Below are 14,890 nucleotides of genomic sequence, written 5' to 3'. Positions count from 1 at the left end.
CTGTGTCACCAGGCCCCTCTCTGAGCTTCCAGACGCTCGTCCCATCTGTGTCTGCGGCTGTTTCTGGGTTTCACAGTTGCCAGGGCAATGCTGAATTGATAAAAATAGCGGCTCTCCCACTTACTGATGGTGCCCTCCCAGGACAGCCTGGAGAGCAGCCGAGGGCTCAGGTCTGCACCTGATGGTTTGTCTAGCTCTCATGGTCACTCCTCAGTGAGGAGCTTCCATTTGCTTTGTTTGGTTATAGAGGCAGGGTCCTCACACAGCCTGGCTGGCCGAGACAGGGTCCTCTTACACACAGCCCTGGCTGGCCGAGACAGGGTCCTCACACAGCCCTGGCTGGCCTGGAACTTACTGCACACCCACACACCCACAGCGTCTAATCGGCCTCAGCCTCCCAAGCATGGACACTGCGGGTGTGAGCCGGACAGTCTCGATGGCCCTGCCTCGGAGATGCTGAGGCAGAGGTGGCGTGAGCAGGGCCACACAGCTGGCAGAGCGGGATTCCCATCGAGCCAGCCTGGCACACTAGCCTGTGCCTCCCACATGCACTGTGCCCTTTAATCCTTCCCGTAGCCCAGCAGGTGGGTACCCCACTTCCTCTTGAAGGCTGTGGGTCCCGGTGACAGGGGGCAACTGAGATTCCTCAAAGTCCATTTACACACACACATACCCACACACTCACACTCATGTGCTCACTCACAGGTACTCATGTGCACGTGCTCCCGCACAGATGTGAGTGAGCAAGCACACACACACACTAAGCTGGCCTTCTTGCTTTAGGAAGGAAGCCAACAACCCCAGGGTCCCCAAGGAGAAAACAAGCCTGCAGCGGCCAGCGTGTCTAAAAACACAGGAAGGTGGTGATGACAGACAGAACCTGGGAAGCCAGCTCCTGGCTGCCTTCTCTGTGCTGCCTAACAAGGACAGACAGAAGGGGCAGTGACAAAGACAGAGGGGGCAGTGATGAAGACAGAGAGGGCTGACAAACACGGAGTTTGGCTCCTCCGGCTTCTCAGCCAGGCGATGACAGACTCACGCAGCTGACTGCGGTGACCCCGAGAGGCCCCCAGGAATATCGGCAGCCTGATAACTGAGCTGACTATCTCCTCTGCCCATCCCAAGGGAGCTGTCATGGATCCCCTTCAGGTCATAACCACACATTTCACAAAGCCAACATTGGCGTTCTAACCTCATGACAGGCCCCCACTCGTCCTGAGTTCACCTTCATGTCCAGCACCCCGAGCTAAGCTTTTAACAGGCACTCTCGAACTTCAGTGGTTGTCACGGTCCCCACTGTGGACAGGGCTCTGCTGATCACACAGCTGTGACGCTAAGCCAGCGAACCTGTCTAGACTCCTGATTATGATCAGCTGCAGAGGTCACCCACGCTGGAGGTGCAGAATGCTCTCACAAGCCGCTTCACCTTCACGGGACATCGCCACCTTCACGGGACATCACCACCTTCATGGGACATCACCACCTTCACGGGACATCACCACCTTCACAGGGACATCAGACAGGAGGGACGAGTGAGCAACATGTGTTATCACCAGACCCTGCAGGCTGAGGTCCCAGATAAGGACTCTAGCTGGAGGGCAGCCTCAGGGAAGGAGCTGGAGCTGAGCTCAGGCAAACACAGCTCAGAGTGGCCACTTCTCCAGGGTGTCAGGGACAAGGAGGGGCTCGGCACAGACCCTCTGTGAGTCTCCATTACACTACAGTCATTTCCTGCATGCCTCAGGGCACCAGGACCAGGGTAGAACTAGGAGAGTGCACAGAATGGGAGGGAAGAAGCCACCCTCTGCCTCTGTCTGTCGCAGTGAGGCAGGAACCCAGCCCGCAAGCGATGGTGGCTTTCTCTGCTACTCATCTTTTATAGTCCAAAACTGTTGTAACCATTTTGTGTGTGAGCACATCCCTGTGTGTACTCACATGTGCAGGTGTGCATGTGTCTACCTGTCACACGAAGAGTGAAGGGCGCTGCCAGGCATCCACCTTACAGCCCAAGACTCGGTGGCCTGGAGATCTCCGACTCACTAGGCTGCCTGGCCAAAGGGGTGTCCTGTCTCTGCCTGCCCAGGGCTGGGAGCTGGGTGTGCAGGCAGCCACCACCCCGTTTTGTTTTAACACGGAGTGCTGGGGATCTGACCTTGGGTCCTTGAACTTCCAGGGCAAGCTGCTCACTGGACGAGCCATCTCTCCAGCCCCACTCTTCACACTTCTAAGCCACCGAGCAAGTGAACCCACGCTCCATGCGGCCACCACCACCATCCTTCTCTAGAGTGTTTCCGTTTTCCCAAGCGGAACCTCTGTACCCACTGAGGCAGCAGCCCAGCCCGAGCCCAGCACCCGCCATGTTGCTCTCTGCCTCTGAAGTGACTGCTGAAGGGACTGCATCTGGAGTGACAGACTCCACTGTCTGGTCCCTTGTGACTAACTTCCTTCAGTTTGCACGGTTCCCAAAGTCCGTCTGTGTAGAACGTCCTTATGACTGAGGGCCAAGCCACACGCACTTGCTCCCCTCACTGGACATAAACTCCACCCTGGGTGCTCTGATCCCAGTGCCCCTGGACCCAGTGTACGGCTAGGCAGGCCGTGAGCCACCCTCTCAAAACAGCCAGCGTGAGGGTGCAAAGCCTGAGAGAAATGTCCCCATGTCCCACACGGTAGGCCTCTCCCATCCACAGACACTCCTAGCACAAGTTCATGCTCACACACACAGGACACACAGGACCCTGCTCTGGCCAGCTCCCCTCCAGCCTCCTCTCTCGTCATGCCCGGGTCAGACCTGCCGCTCCACAGACACCTCCCTTGTGTTGGCTTCCTGTGAAAACCACAACACTGTATCATGAACTGAGGGTCGAAAGTCACAGAAACCTGTTTTCTCTGAGTCCTGGGTGACAGAGTTCAAGGTCAAGGCATAAGCAGAAGCCAACACCCTCTGCCAGATGGAAGGAGGGGCTCACGCTCACGTGGCTGTGGCCACAGCTCTCCGCTTGCTCTCTAGGACCGCCACCAAGGGGCCCCTGAGCTGTACCTCTGCTGCACCCTGCTCCTTATGAGATGTCTAATTGGGTATAGGCTCTGACCTAACCTGGCACAGCTTCACCTTGTCCCTTAAACTTCTTAATTCCCAAAGACCCTTTCCTGAGCAAGGTCACATTTGCAGGCTTGGGGTGGGTGTGATTTTGGAGAGGACACCCTTCAGCCCACAGCAGTGAACCCCAATCACTAAGGCCTATGCTCTGTCTTGATGTCTTATACAACACATGTTTGGGATGGTAAAATCAGAAAGAAAGAAAAAACATGATGCTTCCCACTGATATTTTTAAGTGAAAGAAACATATTAAGAGAAAAAGTTAAATATAGAAAAATTGAAAGAAAAGTAACAACACCCACACAAACTTGCAGCTCAGAAATGGATCAAAATTCATAGTCTGGAGAACGTTTTCTATGTGCACACAACACACATTCACAGACACACACACACACATGCTATTGTAAGAAGGCAACATGCGCAAGTGGGCGCCTGCTTCTGAGTCTGCCTTTCCCTCATCACTGTGGTGTGGACCCCTGGCCACACGCCTCCTCCTTCAGGCATCGTACTGGGGCCTGCTGTGTGGACGCGGTCCTCTTGCCAGGGCCAGAGGGTCATGTGTCCCATGCTGGATGAGAACCATGGGAAAGCAAGATGAAGGAGTGGTGACAGAATTCTGGGAGGCAGAGGTCATGACTTCAAAGGCAGCCACCTTGGAAAGATGATCATGGCATCATCTTGAGTTACAACCACATACTAGTCCATGGATGTCATCTGCAATGGTGTTTGGTAAGGGCTATTGAGGGAGAAGTGGGTTAGCATGTCTGTTTGTTGTTAATCTTGGTTTCCTTGGGGTTTTTAGATAGTTTTACTTGCATTGCTTTGGCTTCGCTGTAGTTGGCCAGGGTGCCTGAGCTTTCTGGCTCAGTATTTTCTTCTCCGAGAAACACGGTACCGACTCTGCTGCCACTGTTATAGCCAACTGTCTGTGCTCTCGAAAGTGGGGGCATGCAAGCTGTGTTTTGAAGACATTTTTTCTGATTTGTCCTCTTATATTTTTTAATAGACATTTAAATTTTTATGTTGTCAAAAATATCGGTCTTTTAGTGTGTCTCCTAGATTCCTAATGTGGATTTAAAAGGGGCTTCTCAACTCTTAGTGTCACTTTTAAAAATAGCATCTCCCTCACTTACTGCTGGAGTTTTATATTTTGCATTCAAATCCTTGATCTGTCTAGAATTCTCTGTGACATTTAAAGAAGGGAGAGTCTCTTCTCAGTCCAAGTGGGCCACCACTGTCCCCGGCATGTGCAGATGAAACCCTAAAGATGGTGGGCTGGTCCTGGCCTTTTTACCCATCCGGCTTCCTGCATGGCCGTTCCACCTTTGGCCTGCCCCGGCCGCTGGTCGGCCCTCCCTCTGGCTTCTCCCTGGCCTCTGGCGTCTTAGTGTTCTGTTTTCCAGGTTCTGTGTCTTACTGTTCTTCTCACTCTCTGATCTCTAATTCATCCTCTGCTCACTTGGTCAGACCCTTCCCCACAGTGGAGCATCCACACCTGTAATCACAGCTCTCTACTCACACTAGGGGCTAACTCCTGGATCTAGGGCCTGCCTTCACCCTGTGTCCTCTCCAGACAGGGCACCAGGATGTCTTCAGATGCGTCAAACTGAACCAGCCCCACCTCTCCCATTTCTGTAATGACTCCCCACCCCCAAAACACACTCAGTGGTCCCCAAGTTCTGCTGCTTATACCTTTTCTTCAGCCCCAGATCACAGCCACCTCTTCTCACTGGCGGCTTCTTCCTTCCTTCATTTCTTCCAGCATCTGTAATCCAGGGCTTGACAGTCCCTATGGTTTTACATTTTGCAAGGTTTATAGAAAATGGAGGAAGAAGAAACAGGAAAAGAGGGAGGGAAAAAAAGGAGAGAGGGTAGGAGGAAGTAAAGAGGGAAGAAAGGAAGAAGCAAAGGAAGGGAGAGGGAAGAAAGGGAAGAGGAAGGGCAAACACTGCACTTTGACCTCTTTCCGTCTAACTACGGTCTTCTGCGGTTTCTGACATTTACTGTTTTATTTGGGGGTCAGGGCTGCAGCAAAACAGCTGAGGTGAACTGTATCTTTGGGCACTCCAGGGGCTCTCAATAGCACAGGGACCATCTACAGAGTCATATTGTGATAAAATAGACTCAGTGTCAAATTTAACACTTTAGCCATCGTAAACACACACTTCTGGAGCACTGAGTGAAGTGTCACATTCTGGAATCATCCTTGCTGGCCTTTCCTGAAGCTTCTTATCATCCCAAACAAACAATTCCAGTCCCTGCTATGTACTTTCCTACCCTCTGTCTCTCCATATTTCCTCACAGACATGAGGTCACGTTATTATGATTTGGCAGCTGTCTTCAGTCACTCAGAATGGTGTCGTCAAGGTCACTCACAGTGTAGCTATGGAAGAATTGCCTTCTTCTGAGAGTGAATTCCCTCTTTCTCTTTCTGCTCATCCATTCCAGAACTGACAGGAAACAGCTACTTCCGCCTTAGTCTCTGTGAAGACGGCTGCTGGGAAAGTTCACACAATAGCAGTCTGAGCCCTTGCTTCCCATTCTGTTGAGTTTAGACCTCGAAGCATGGTTGCTGGCGCAGGGGCTCCGTCTGGCTCTTTTTTATTTAACTTTTAAGAGGTTGCCTATATGCCTGTGTGTGGACTACGTATATGTCTGGCCCTTGAGAAGGCCAGAAGAAAGCGTCGGGTCCCCTAGGACTGGAGTCGCAGATGGTTGTGGGCTGCTATGGAGGTACTAGGAACCGAACCCAGGTCCTCTGTGAAATGGTCTCTCCAGCTGCGTGATATTTCACTTTTGAGCCACTGACTGCTGTGTCCTATGGTGGCCTTGGGGACTCCCCCCCTATCAGCAATGAATCCAGGCTCCTGTCTCTCCACTTCTCACCAATACCTGTAATCTTCCTCTGTCCTCCTTTTCATAACAGCCTTTGCAATGTGTATGATTTGCCGTCTCATTGTGGTTTCGATTGGCATTTTCTAATGCCCAGCTCTGCTGAATGCAGTCCAGGCTTACTGGCCATTTGTGCAGCTTCTTGGGCCCGTTTCCGTGTGGGCTGGTTCTTGGTTTTCAGCTGAAGGCGCTCCTCACATCTCCCAGCTACTAACGGCCTGCAGAGCGCTGGTTGGAGCTCACTCTGAGGGTTACATCTGTCTTCTCATCTGGCAAGCCGTGCTCAACGGGGGCCACGTGTCCGTGCACAGAGGACACTGAGCTGCTGAAACTGGGCCAACCCAGTGGGGACAGCGCCCCTGTTGTCTTCCCGACACTCACTGTGAGAGCCCCTCCAGACTAACGGGCCCACGTGTCCTCCTCCTTCAAGCCCAGTCAGTCAATCACAGACGAAGCACGTTCCTACAGGACCTGCTCCTCAGCAGCGGGAGCTGGAGGCAGGCAGTCAAGAAGCAGAGAGATCACTTTATCCAGGGGTGTGCCCACTGCTTAAAACCCTGGTCCTAAAAGTCATGCCCCACTCAGGATGGAGCCTGACACCGAGGCCACCCAGACAGCAGGTGGCAGGACTGTGACACAGGAACAATGGGAATAAAGCCAAATCACACACATGATCAGCAAAGGCAAAGCATCTTCCTTGGGACCTCAGCGCTGAGCAGAGGTGACCAGACTGCCAACACAGGACACAGCAAGCTTTCATCCACTTGGGCGAGGGGGAGGCACCTGCCATTTGGTCCTCATCAATGAACAATGCTTAATTGATGCATGTGATTTTAAGCAGTCTTCCCCTCAGATGCACAAACGTCTTGGGTTTGGCGAGCTCTGAATTATAACCTCAGCCAAAATGTTTCTCAAAAGTTGGGCAGATCTGTGCACGGGACAGAGTGGAACCTGATGGAGGCTGAGACACGAAAGGGCACAGAGTGATATAAAGACAGACTAGTCAGTCTTCAGTTATTTATCCCTCCAGTCTCTTCAGTGTCTAACGGGGCTTTGAAAGTTCCTGAGAAGACACCCAGACAGCTCTTACCATAATCCGTGCAACAGGCTGCTACCAAAATGAGTGGGGATAAGTGAGCCTCCAAAGTTGGTGAGTTTTCTGAGCACTGTGAGCAAGCGAATCTACTGTATGGATGGGGTCTTCACTCAGCGGCCCTTGCTCCTTGCCTTTGTTGGTTTTAGCTCTCTGGATGTTTGGGCTTGGCCTAATCATATGGGCTTCCCATGCAATAAACGCTCTGGTCTATGGCCTGGTGTTTGTGACAGTGGTGTAAAGAGCACAGGGACAGATGGGGCGGGGCAGGGGAATGCACCCTGACCTTTCCATAGGGGTGATGGTTAACACCACCGACCTGACAGAGAATTGCCCAGGAGACAAGCATCTGGAACTTCTAGACCTGGTTAGTTGGGACATGTGCCCACCTAAATCTGGGCGATATCATCTCACAGGCTGACATCATAAAAGCAAGGCAGCATACCATGAGACTCCATAAAAGGGAGCAGGCAGCTAAGATGAGCACACAGCTCTGCTTCCTGGCATGTAACCAGCAGCCACGAGCTCCTGCCACCGTGCCCTCCTCCAGTGTGACGGACTGCACACTCGAACTGTGAGCCGAAATAAGCCCTTCTTCCCTTGAGCTAGCTTCTTTAGACAGGTGTTTTGTCATGGTGGTGAGAAAAGTAACTAAAAGAGACGGTAACAATTAAGGGCCAAAGTCTGTCTATCTTTGGTTTCCTTGCCATGATCTCTCCCATTCTGAGTCCTGAATACAAAGAGGACGGGAATGTGGTCCTTACCCCGAGGAGTCAGCAGACACTCTCTCCAGGCTGCCCAGAGCACCACCAGCTCCTTGGCCTTCCAGAGAGGTTCCTCAGTCCTCGGTGGACACCTGGAGCTGGAACAAAGCCACTGAGTCAAAACCCCAGAGAGCAGCTTCTAGTTGGGGACTGACTCCTTCAAGGTGTATCAGAGTGTAAAACACTCTGAAGGCTGTGGGCAGGTGGCTAGTATTCAAGCCCTCTCCTTCCACCTCGGGACTCAGAGAGACAAAGGTTCAGAGTGGCCATGCATCAAATGCCTGGCAGTGGTCCAGGCTCAGGACGCTTCAGGCCCACTGTGGTCTCTGCGAGCCTGCAGCAAAGCCTGCCCAGACTGCCTTGGCTTGATCTCAGTAGTCATCCAGATGCAATCCTAGGTAGAGGCCACTGAGGAAGGATGAGCGATAAGGGCTCAGGAAGAGTGGGGACCAAAAGCATCCCCCGGGATAAGGGCCTTGGCAGGGTAGGGATGGAATGCTCCACCCACATACCTTGCCCACCTGTGGCCCCTCCCTACTTCTCCAATCCAGGCCTTGCATATGAGGGAACAATGGGGAGGAGAAAATTTTCTTGTTTACAAATTGAAGGGCCACTGAGGTCAAAGATCTGAAGAACAAAGCTATCAAATCACACAACAGGCTCTGTAGATCGGGTCCTTCCTTGGGGAGAAACTGAAAAACAGAGCCATGTAATTGATTTTAAAGGGAACTAACCCACCATAAGCTAATCAGCTATAAGGTTGATCCAGGAAGAAAGTGGGAGCCATGCAGGCCCAGCCCTGGCTGTTTGCTTACTCAGGTGAGCAGCAGTGTCCTACCAGACCTCACTTCTCCTTGAACCAAAAGGAAAACTCAGGCACTGCTGGCAAATTCCCAGCTTAACTAAAGGACGCAAGTGGAAGCCTGGGGGAAGAAAATGCTCATAAAACTTTCAGCAACTCTGAAATTACCAGCTAAACAAGTCATTCCAGACAGCAGTTTCTATGCATTTAATAGCAGAGGCCGGTCTAAAATTCCCTCTGCAACTGAGAGAGCACTCCTAATGCATTGCTAACTGGCACATTCTTCAAGAAGGCTATCAGAAAGAAGAAACTCCGCACGCAAAGTACAGATGCTCAATGCTGAGGCGGAAAGCGAACCAAATGTGTGACTACACAGAGAGAGAACATTTCTCCATGCTTCTTTTTTAACCTTGGCATTGAACCAACCATTAAAATATAAGGCATGCATCCTTCCCCACAAAACCCAGAAAGCGGTTAAGCCCTGGAGTCTGAGCAGCACTTAGAGAACTTGCGGTCTTGCCCTGAATAAAGAGTAATAAAGAGCAAGTTACTACCAAACCATGTTTCAGGATGCGCCAGGCAGGCCTGTGTCACCTGCGAGGTTTCACTTTTCCTTGTCAGGACCCCGGGAGTTGGTCCAGTGGGCATTTCACGATGGAGAAATAGAGGCTGTTGATTTGGAGAGTGTATCTGCTGGCCAGAGCTGCTTTAACAGACAAGAGAGTCATTGTCTTACTGTTCTGTTTTAGAGACTGGAAGCCCACAGCCTCTCTCTCTCTCCCTCTCTGTATCTGTGTGTGTGTGTGTGTGTGTGTGTGTGTGTGTGTGTGTGTGTGTGTGTGTATCTGTCTTAGAGATGGCGCCTTTCTGTGTGGCCTTCCGCTTGATCATGTACCCTGCATCTCTCTTCTTCTAGGGGTAGACATGGTTGTATTAGACTAGGCCCTGCTCAGCCTGTAACTGTCTCCTTGAAGGCTTGTATTCGTGGCTGCTCTCATGGCTGTGACAGAACAGCTGAGGAAAGCAACTTAGAGGATGGAGTTTCTTTGGGATCAGAGCTTTCAGGGACAGCGACAGGAGTGTGAGGCGCTTGGCCAGTGTCCCACTCGGAGAGCAGAGGGAGGCGGCTGCTGATGTTTTTATTCCGTGTGGGTCCCAGCCCGTGAGATGAGCACCCACATGCAGAGCAGACCTCTGCTCTTCAGTTGACTCTTTCTGGCAGCATCCCTCCTAGATGTACCAAGAGATGTGTTTTCATGGTAGTTCTGAATCCAGTAAAGTTGGCAAGCTTAGCTACAAGGGTTCAGTCCTGACAGACAATCACACTGGACATTCAGGCTCCACCCACGTGTCTGGGGACACCACCCCTCAGTTGTGTCAGCAGGTGGACATTCATACTGGTGAGTGATAGAGCCAGGCCTGTTTGAGTCCCAAGATACCTTCTGTAAAGAACCTGTGCCTCTCCCATGCAAGCAAGGAGACATCCCCCATGACAGCAGGGACAGCGCAAGCTACTGGCGGGGAGCCAATGTCACAGCTCTGCGCTTCAGCCCGGGGCTGGTGGCAGAGTCCATGCACACTAGATATTGACACACACGCGTCAGCCGAGGGCCTGCCCAACGGTGCCGAGTGAGCATGGTGTGTTACCCTGCCGTACACTAAACATGTGGTTCTGTTACCTGCAGAAACAAAAACAAAGCAGCATCTCATTTGCACTCTCTTCTTCTCTTCAAACTTGCAGCTAATGTCCTGGAGGGCGACTCCATGGACCAGGACGTGGAAAGCCCAGTGGCCATTCACCAACCAAAGTTGCCTAAGCAGGCCAGGGACGACCTTCCGAGACACATCAGCCGAGACAGGACCAAAAGGAAAATCCAGAGGTACGTGAGGAAAGACGGGAAGTGTAACGTCCACCACGGCAACGTTCGGGAGACGTACCGGTACTTGACGGACATCTTCACCACCCTGGTGGACCTAAAGTGGAGATTCAACCTGCTTATCTTTGTCATGGTCTACACGGTGACGTGGCTCTTCTTTGGGATGATCTGGTGGCTAATCGCGTACATCCGAGGAGACATGGACCACATAGAGGACCCTTCGTGGACTCCCTGTGTCACCAACCTCAACGGGTTCGTCTCTGCTTTTTTATTCTCAATAGAGACAGAAACCACCATTGGCTATGGCTACAGGGTCATCACGGACAAGTGCCCCGAGGGCATCGTGCTGCTCTTAATCCAGTCTGTGTTGGGGTCCATTGTCAATGCGTTCATGGTGGGATGTATGTTTGTGAAAATATCCCAGCCCAAGAAGAGGGCGGAGACGCTGGTCTTCTCCACCCACGCAGTGATCTCCATGCGGGATGGGAAACTGTGCCTGATGTTCCGGGTGGGGGACCTGAGGAACTCCCACATCGTGGAGGCCTCCATCAGAGCCAAGCTGATCAAGTCCAAACAGACCTCAGAGGGGGAGTTCATCCCCCTCAACCAGACTGACATCAACGTGGGCTACTACACCGGGGATGACCGCCTCTTCCTGGTGTCGCCCTTGATTATTAGCCATGAAATCAACCAACAGAGCCCCTTCTGGGAGATCTCCAAAGCCCAGCTGCCTAAGGAGGAACTGGAGATCGTGGTCATCCTGGAGGGAATGGTAGAGGCCACAGGTAAGACGCTTCTGTCCTGGGTCCTCCGCGGGAAAGGCGGCCAGTTGAAACTCTCTGGTGTGAAACTCTGAGCCAATGAGTCCTGTACCCTTAAATCCATGCTCTGAGTTGTCTAGCCATTTTGCCTTTCAACTTTCTGAAATTTACGATTTGGTGGTGATGGCTGTTGTTTTTATCTGTGTGTTTTGCCTGTGTGTTTGTATGTGCACTGAGTGCGTGCCTAGTGCTGATAGAGGCCAGAAGAGGGTGTCAAATGCCCTAGACCTGAAGTCACAAAACAGTTGTGAGGGGCCATGTAGGCTGGGAAAGTGAACCAGGGCCCTCTGCAAGGGCAGCCAGTGCTGTAAACTCAGAGTTGGGGAAACTCTGCTTTCACACATCTTTGCTCACGTCTAAAGTTCATATGTGCTATGTGCTCCGCATTCTGAGAGCAAAGCGCACTCTGCCCACATCCCTGGTGGGCAGTGACAGAGCTGCAGACAGACCTCCTGGAAAGAGCATGAATCTTTCCCCGCTCCAGCAGTTCTTCACAGCTCTGCGTCGTTGATACCCAGTCTGGTCCCTCTTACCCACAGCCTGTCCTGTGTTTGGAGACCTCTAGCTTTGAAGCGCCAGGTTGGTCTGTGTCATGGGAAAATGTGTGGGTTGGCCTAATTCTTCATTAACCTGATATCCTTTTCCAAAGGAAAGTCCCTGCTCCCATGCTTCTATATCCCTGTCTCCTACACCAACAGGAGGCAAAGTCACAACTCCGACCAAGTAGTTCTTAAGGCGAAGGGACAACTTGTCCACTAAGGTTTTCAAGTTTGACAAACTGAAAATGTGACTCTCTGGGGCCCAGGAGTCTGCTTTCTGCAGAACAAACAGAACTTTAAAGACTAGGAAGATTCGCCTGGCCCTCTGTATCTAAGGACCCATATCCAGGGATTCCACCAAACATGGATCCAACACAGTTTTTTAAAAAACATCTGGTCTCAATGCCAGGTGGTGGTGGCACAGGCCTTTAATCCCAGCACTTGGGAGGCAGAGGCAGGTGGATCTCTGTGAGTTCAAGGCCAGCCTGGTCTACAGAGTGAGTTTCAAGACAGCCAGGGGTACACAGAGAGAAACCCTGTCTCAATAAGTAAAACAAAACAAGCAGCACCTGGTGCTGAACACTTTCCTGGTTTTGCCCTTCCTTCCTAAATAGTGTAGTATAAATATTTGTGTAGCATTGTTAGGAATTATACCTGCTCTACGGGTGACCTAAGGATGTGGAGGAGCGTGTGTCTATGCAAACACAACTGGTTTGTAAGAAGGACTTAGGCGTCTGAAGGTCTGGGTATCTTTGGTGAGCCCTGGAATCAATGCCCTCTGGATTTGAGGGATGTTTATCTCACACCTGCTCTGGAGCCAGGCACAGGCCTGTAACTTTGATGTGCAAAGAGGAGTGAGAAACTGTCTCTCTCTCGGGGGAGCAGCTGCAGCCCGCACTGGGATAGGAAGACTGTTGCTTACCTCTGAGTCATAAGCTTTTGGTTCCTGAGAGGCCTCAGTCTGTATGGAGCTGGAGCCTTGGCTGGGGGCTGTGGAATTCTAAGTAGGTGCTGCAGATGGTAGCGGGGCTAGAAGCACCTTGGGCTTGAGATTTCTATGTTCTCCTGAGGTAATAATTAACTGGATCAGAGGGGAAAGAGGGAGAAGAAACGGGAGAGAGACAAACAGAGAGAGACACACAGGGAGAGAGAAAAAGAAGGGAGAAAAGAAGGGAAAAGGGAGGGGAGAGGAGGAGGGAGAAGGGAAAGGAGTGAGGAAAAAGAGAAGGAAGTAAAAGAAGAGGAAAGACTGAGGACAGTGAGTAGAGAAATGAGAAAGGGACCCTTGAGACAGGGACCTCTGTCCCTCTCAGGCTGACCAGCAAGCACAGTCCCATGGTGCCTGTGGAGACACCCCGTGCTGGCCATCCAGTGCTCCCTTCCCACCAACAGGACCTGGGTGGTGGGTAGTGAATGCCTCCGCGCTGGCCTCTGCACACAAGAATCCAGGCTCTGGCTGCCAGTGCAAACCCCCCCCCAACAGCAGCAGCCAAGCTCTGCGCTCCCTCCAGCCAGAGCCTCAAAATATAAATGAATCTGAGCAAGAAAATCACTTTTGCACTGTCCCCAGGGTAGATCTTGTCTTTCTGATGACAGCTCGCACAGAACAAGCCTATTGGAAGTGAGAAGCATCCTCTTCATGGTAATTCCCAGCGATGTTCGCCTGGGAGCACGTGTGCCTTTCCGAGGGTTCTTAGCCGCACCTGGCTAGTTGCCAGCAAAAAGAATCAAACTGTCCGCTGCTCACGAGAAAAGGCAGCCAGTGCTGATCAAATGTGTGTTTTTAATATACTTAAATACACACATCTGTATACATACACACATGTACATGTGTGTATATAGATCATATATACATGTATGTGTGTTTGTGTGTGTATAATAATTTCCGGTTAGAAGAGGAAAGGCATTCTAGAACATTCTGGGGGTGTTGTCAAGCTGATACATCTGTGGGGGGATTCGTACAGCTCACTATCTCCCACATAATTGGCTTCTGAAACTTCAGCAGGGACACGGTCTTCAAAAACGAAAACTACAATTGGGATTTACAGACAATTAAGGAAAGGAAGAAAATAAGGAGAAAAAAGTTTCAGTGCCTCAAAGCCACAGAAAAAGAAAAATGTGCAGACTGGGGGAGACGAATTGAGAAGGGATCCGATGATGCCCTGGGGTGCAGGCCTGGAGGGTGCTGGCCCAGAGCAGCTTCCCAGGAGCTCAAGACTTCTCTCAAAACTGTCCCTGCTGGGCCAGACAGATGACTCGGAGGTTAAAGGACTGGATGTTCTTCCGGAGGACCCAAGTTCTATTCCCAGCACCCATGTGGTGCCTCAGGTCCAGTTGCAGGGATCCGGCATCCTCTCTGGCCTCCGAGTACACTGCACACAGGTTCTGCATGGACATGCATGCAGGGAAAGGCCCATGCTCATAAAATAAGAATTTTGAAAAGGCTATAAAAGCCTGTCCCACTGAGCGCCCAGCCGGGTCCAGGGTTGAGATTACTGTGTCTGTATTTGCAGGCCACTCTCCATCAGGGTTCCATGCCCTTCCTTGTTCTCTTTTTCCCTTGGAATGTCATGTGTGTATATACAGTAGACTTCCACCGTGACCGGTGCCCACCCTCCCCCTCCAGCATCACCTACTGCCGCAACCTCCTCCCCACATCCTGTCTCCTTTTACCTTTTCAATAACCTGCTGGGTCTAAGCGGGGTTGTACCCACTGAAGCAGAGGCGGGCCCCAGCCTGAAAAACACTGGCTCTCTCTTCCCCGGCCACCACTGCCAGCATCTCCTTCACTGGAGAAGGGCCTGGTGGGCCCTCCCCTGCCCGTGGAGACAGCGACCGGCTGATCGTGTGCGGCCTTTGTGATCGTGTGCGGCCTTTGTGATCGTGTGCGGCCCTTGTGCAGAGAACACAGCCGAGGTGAGTTGGGAGTGAGCACGCTGTGAGAAACGTTGCGTCACAGCCTCCCTGACCTCCGGCTCCTACTACCTTTGCACTCCCTCTTC

The 14,890-nt window shown here is 51.8% G+C and overlaps 1 protein-coding gene across 4 annotated transcripts in view; it reads left to right on the top strand.

The window, feature by feature from the left end:
- The window catches only part of Kcnj6 (potassium inwardly rectifying channel subfamily J member 6), a 215,467-nt gene that overhangs the window by 129,185 nt on the left and 71,392 nt on the right, over positions 1 to 14,890 (top strand). For all 4 annotated transcript variants that reach the window (XM_060370806.1, XM_060370803.1, XM_060370804.1 and 1 more), the window contains one exon: positions 10,393 to 11,313. In XM_060370806.1, coding sequence (XP_060226789.1) covers positions 10,393 to 11,313 — 921 coding nt within the window. The remainder of the gene's footprint in view (positions 1 to 10,392; positions 11,314 to 14,890) is intronic.

This window comes from Meriones unguiculatus, chromosome 17 (genome assembly GCF_030254825.1).
Source record: "Meriones unguiculatus strain TT.TT164.6M chromosome 17, Bangor_MerUng_6.1, whole genome shotgun sequence".
NCBI classification, from domain to species: domain Eukaryota; kingdom Metazoa; phylum Chordata; class Mammalia; order Rodentia; family Muridae; genus Meriones; species Meriones unguiculatus.
The sequence above is the reverse complement of the archived record's forward strand: the minus strand, read 5'-3'. Positions and strand labels throughout refer to the sequence as shown.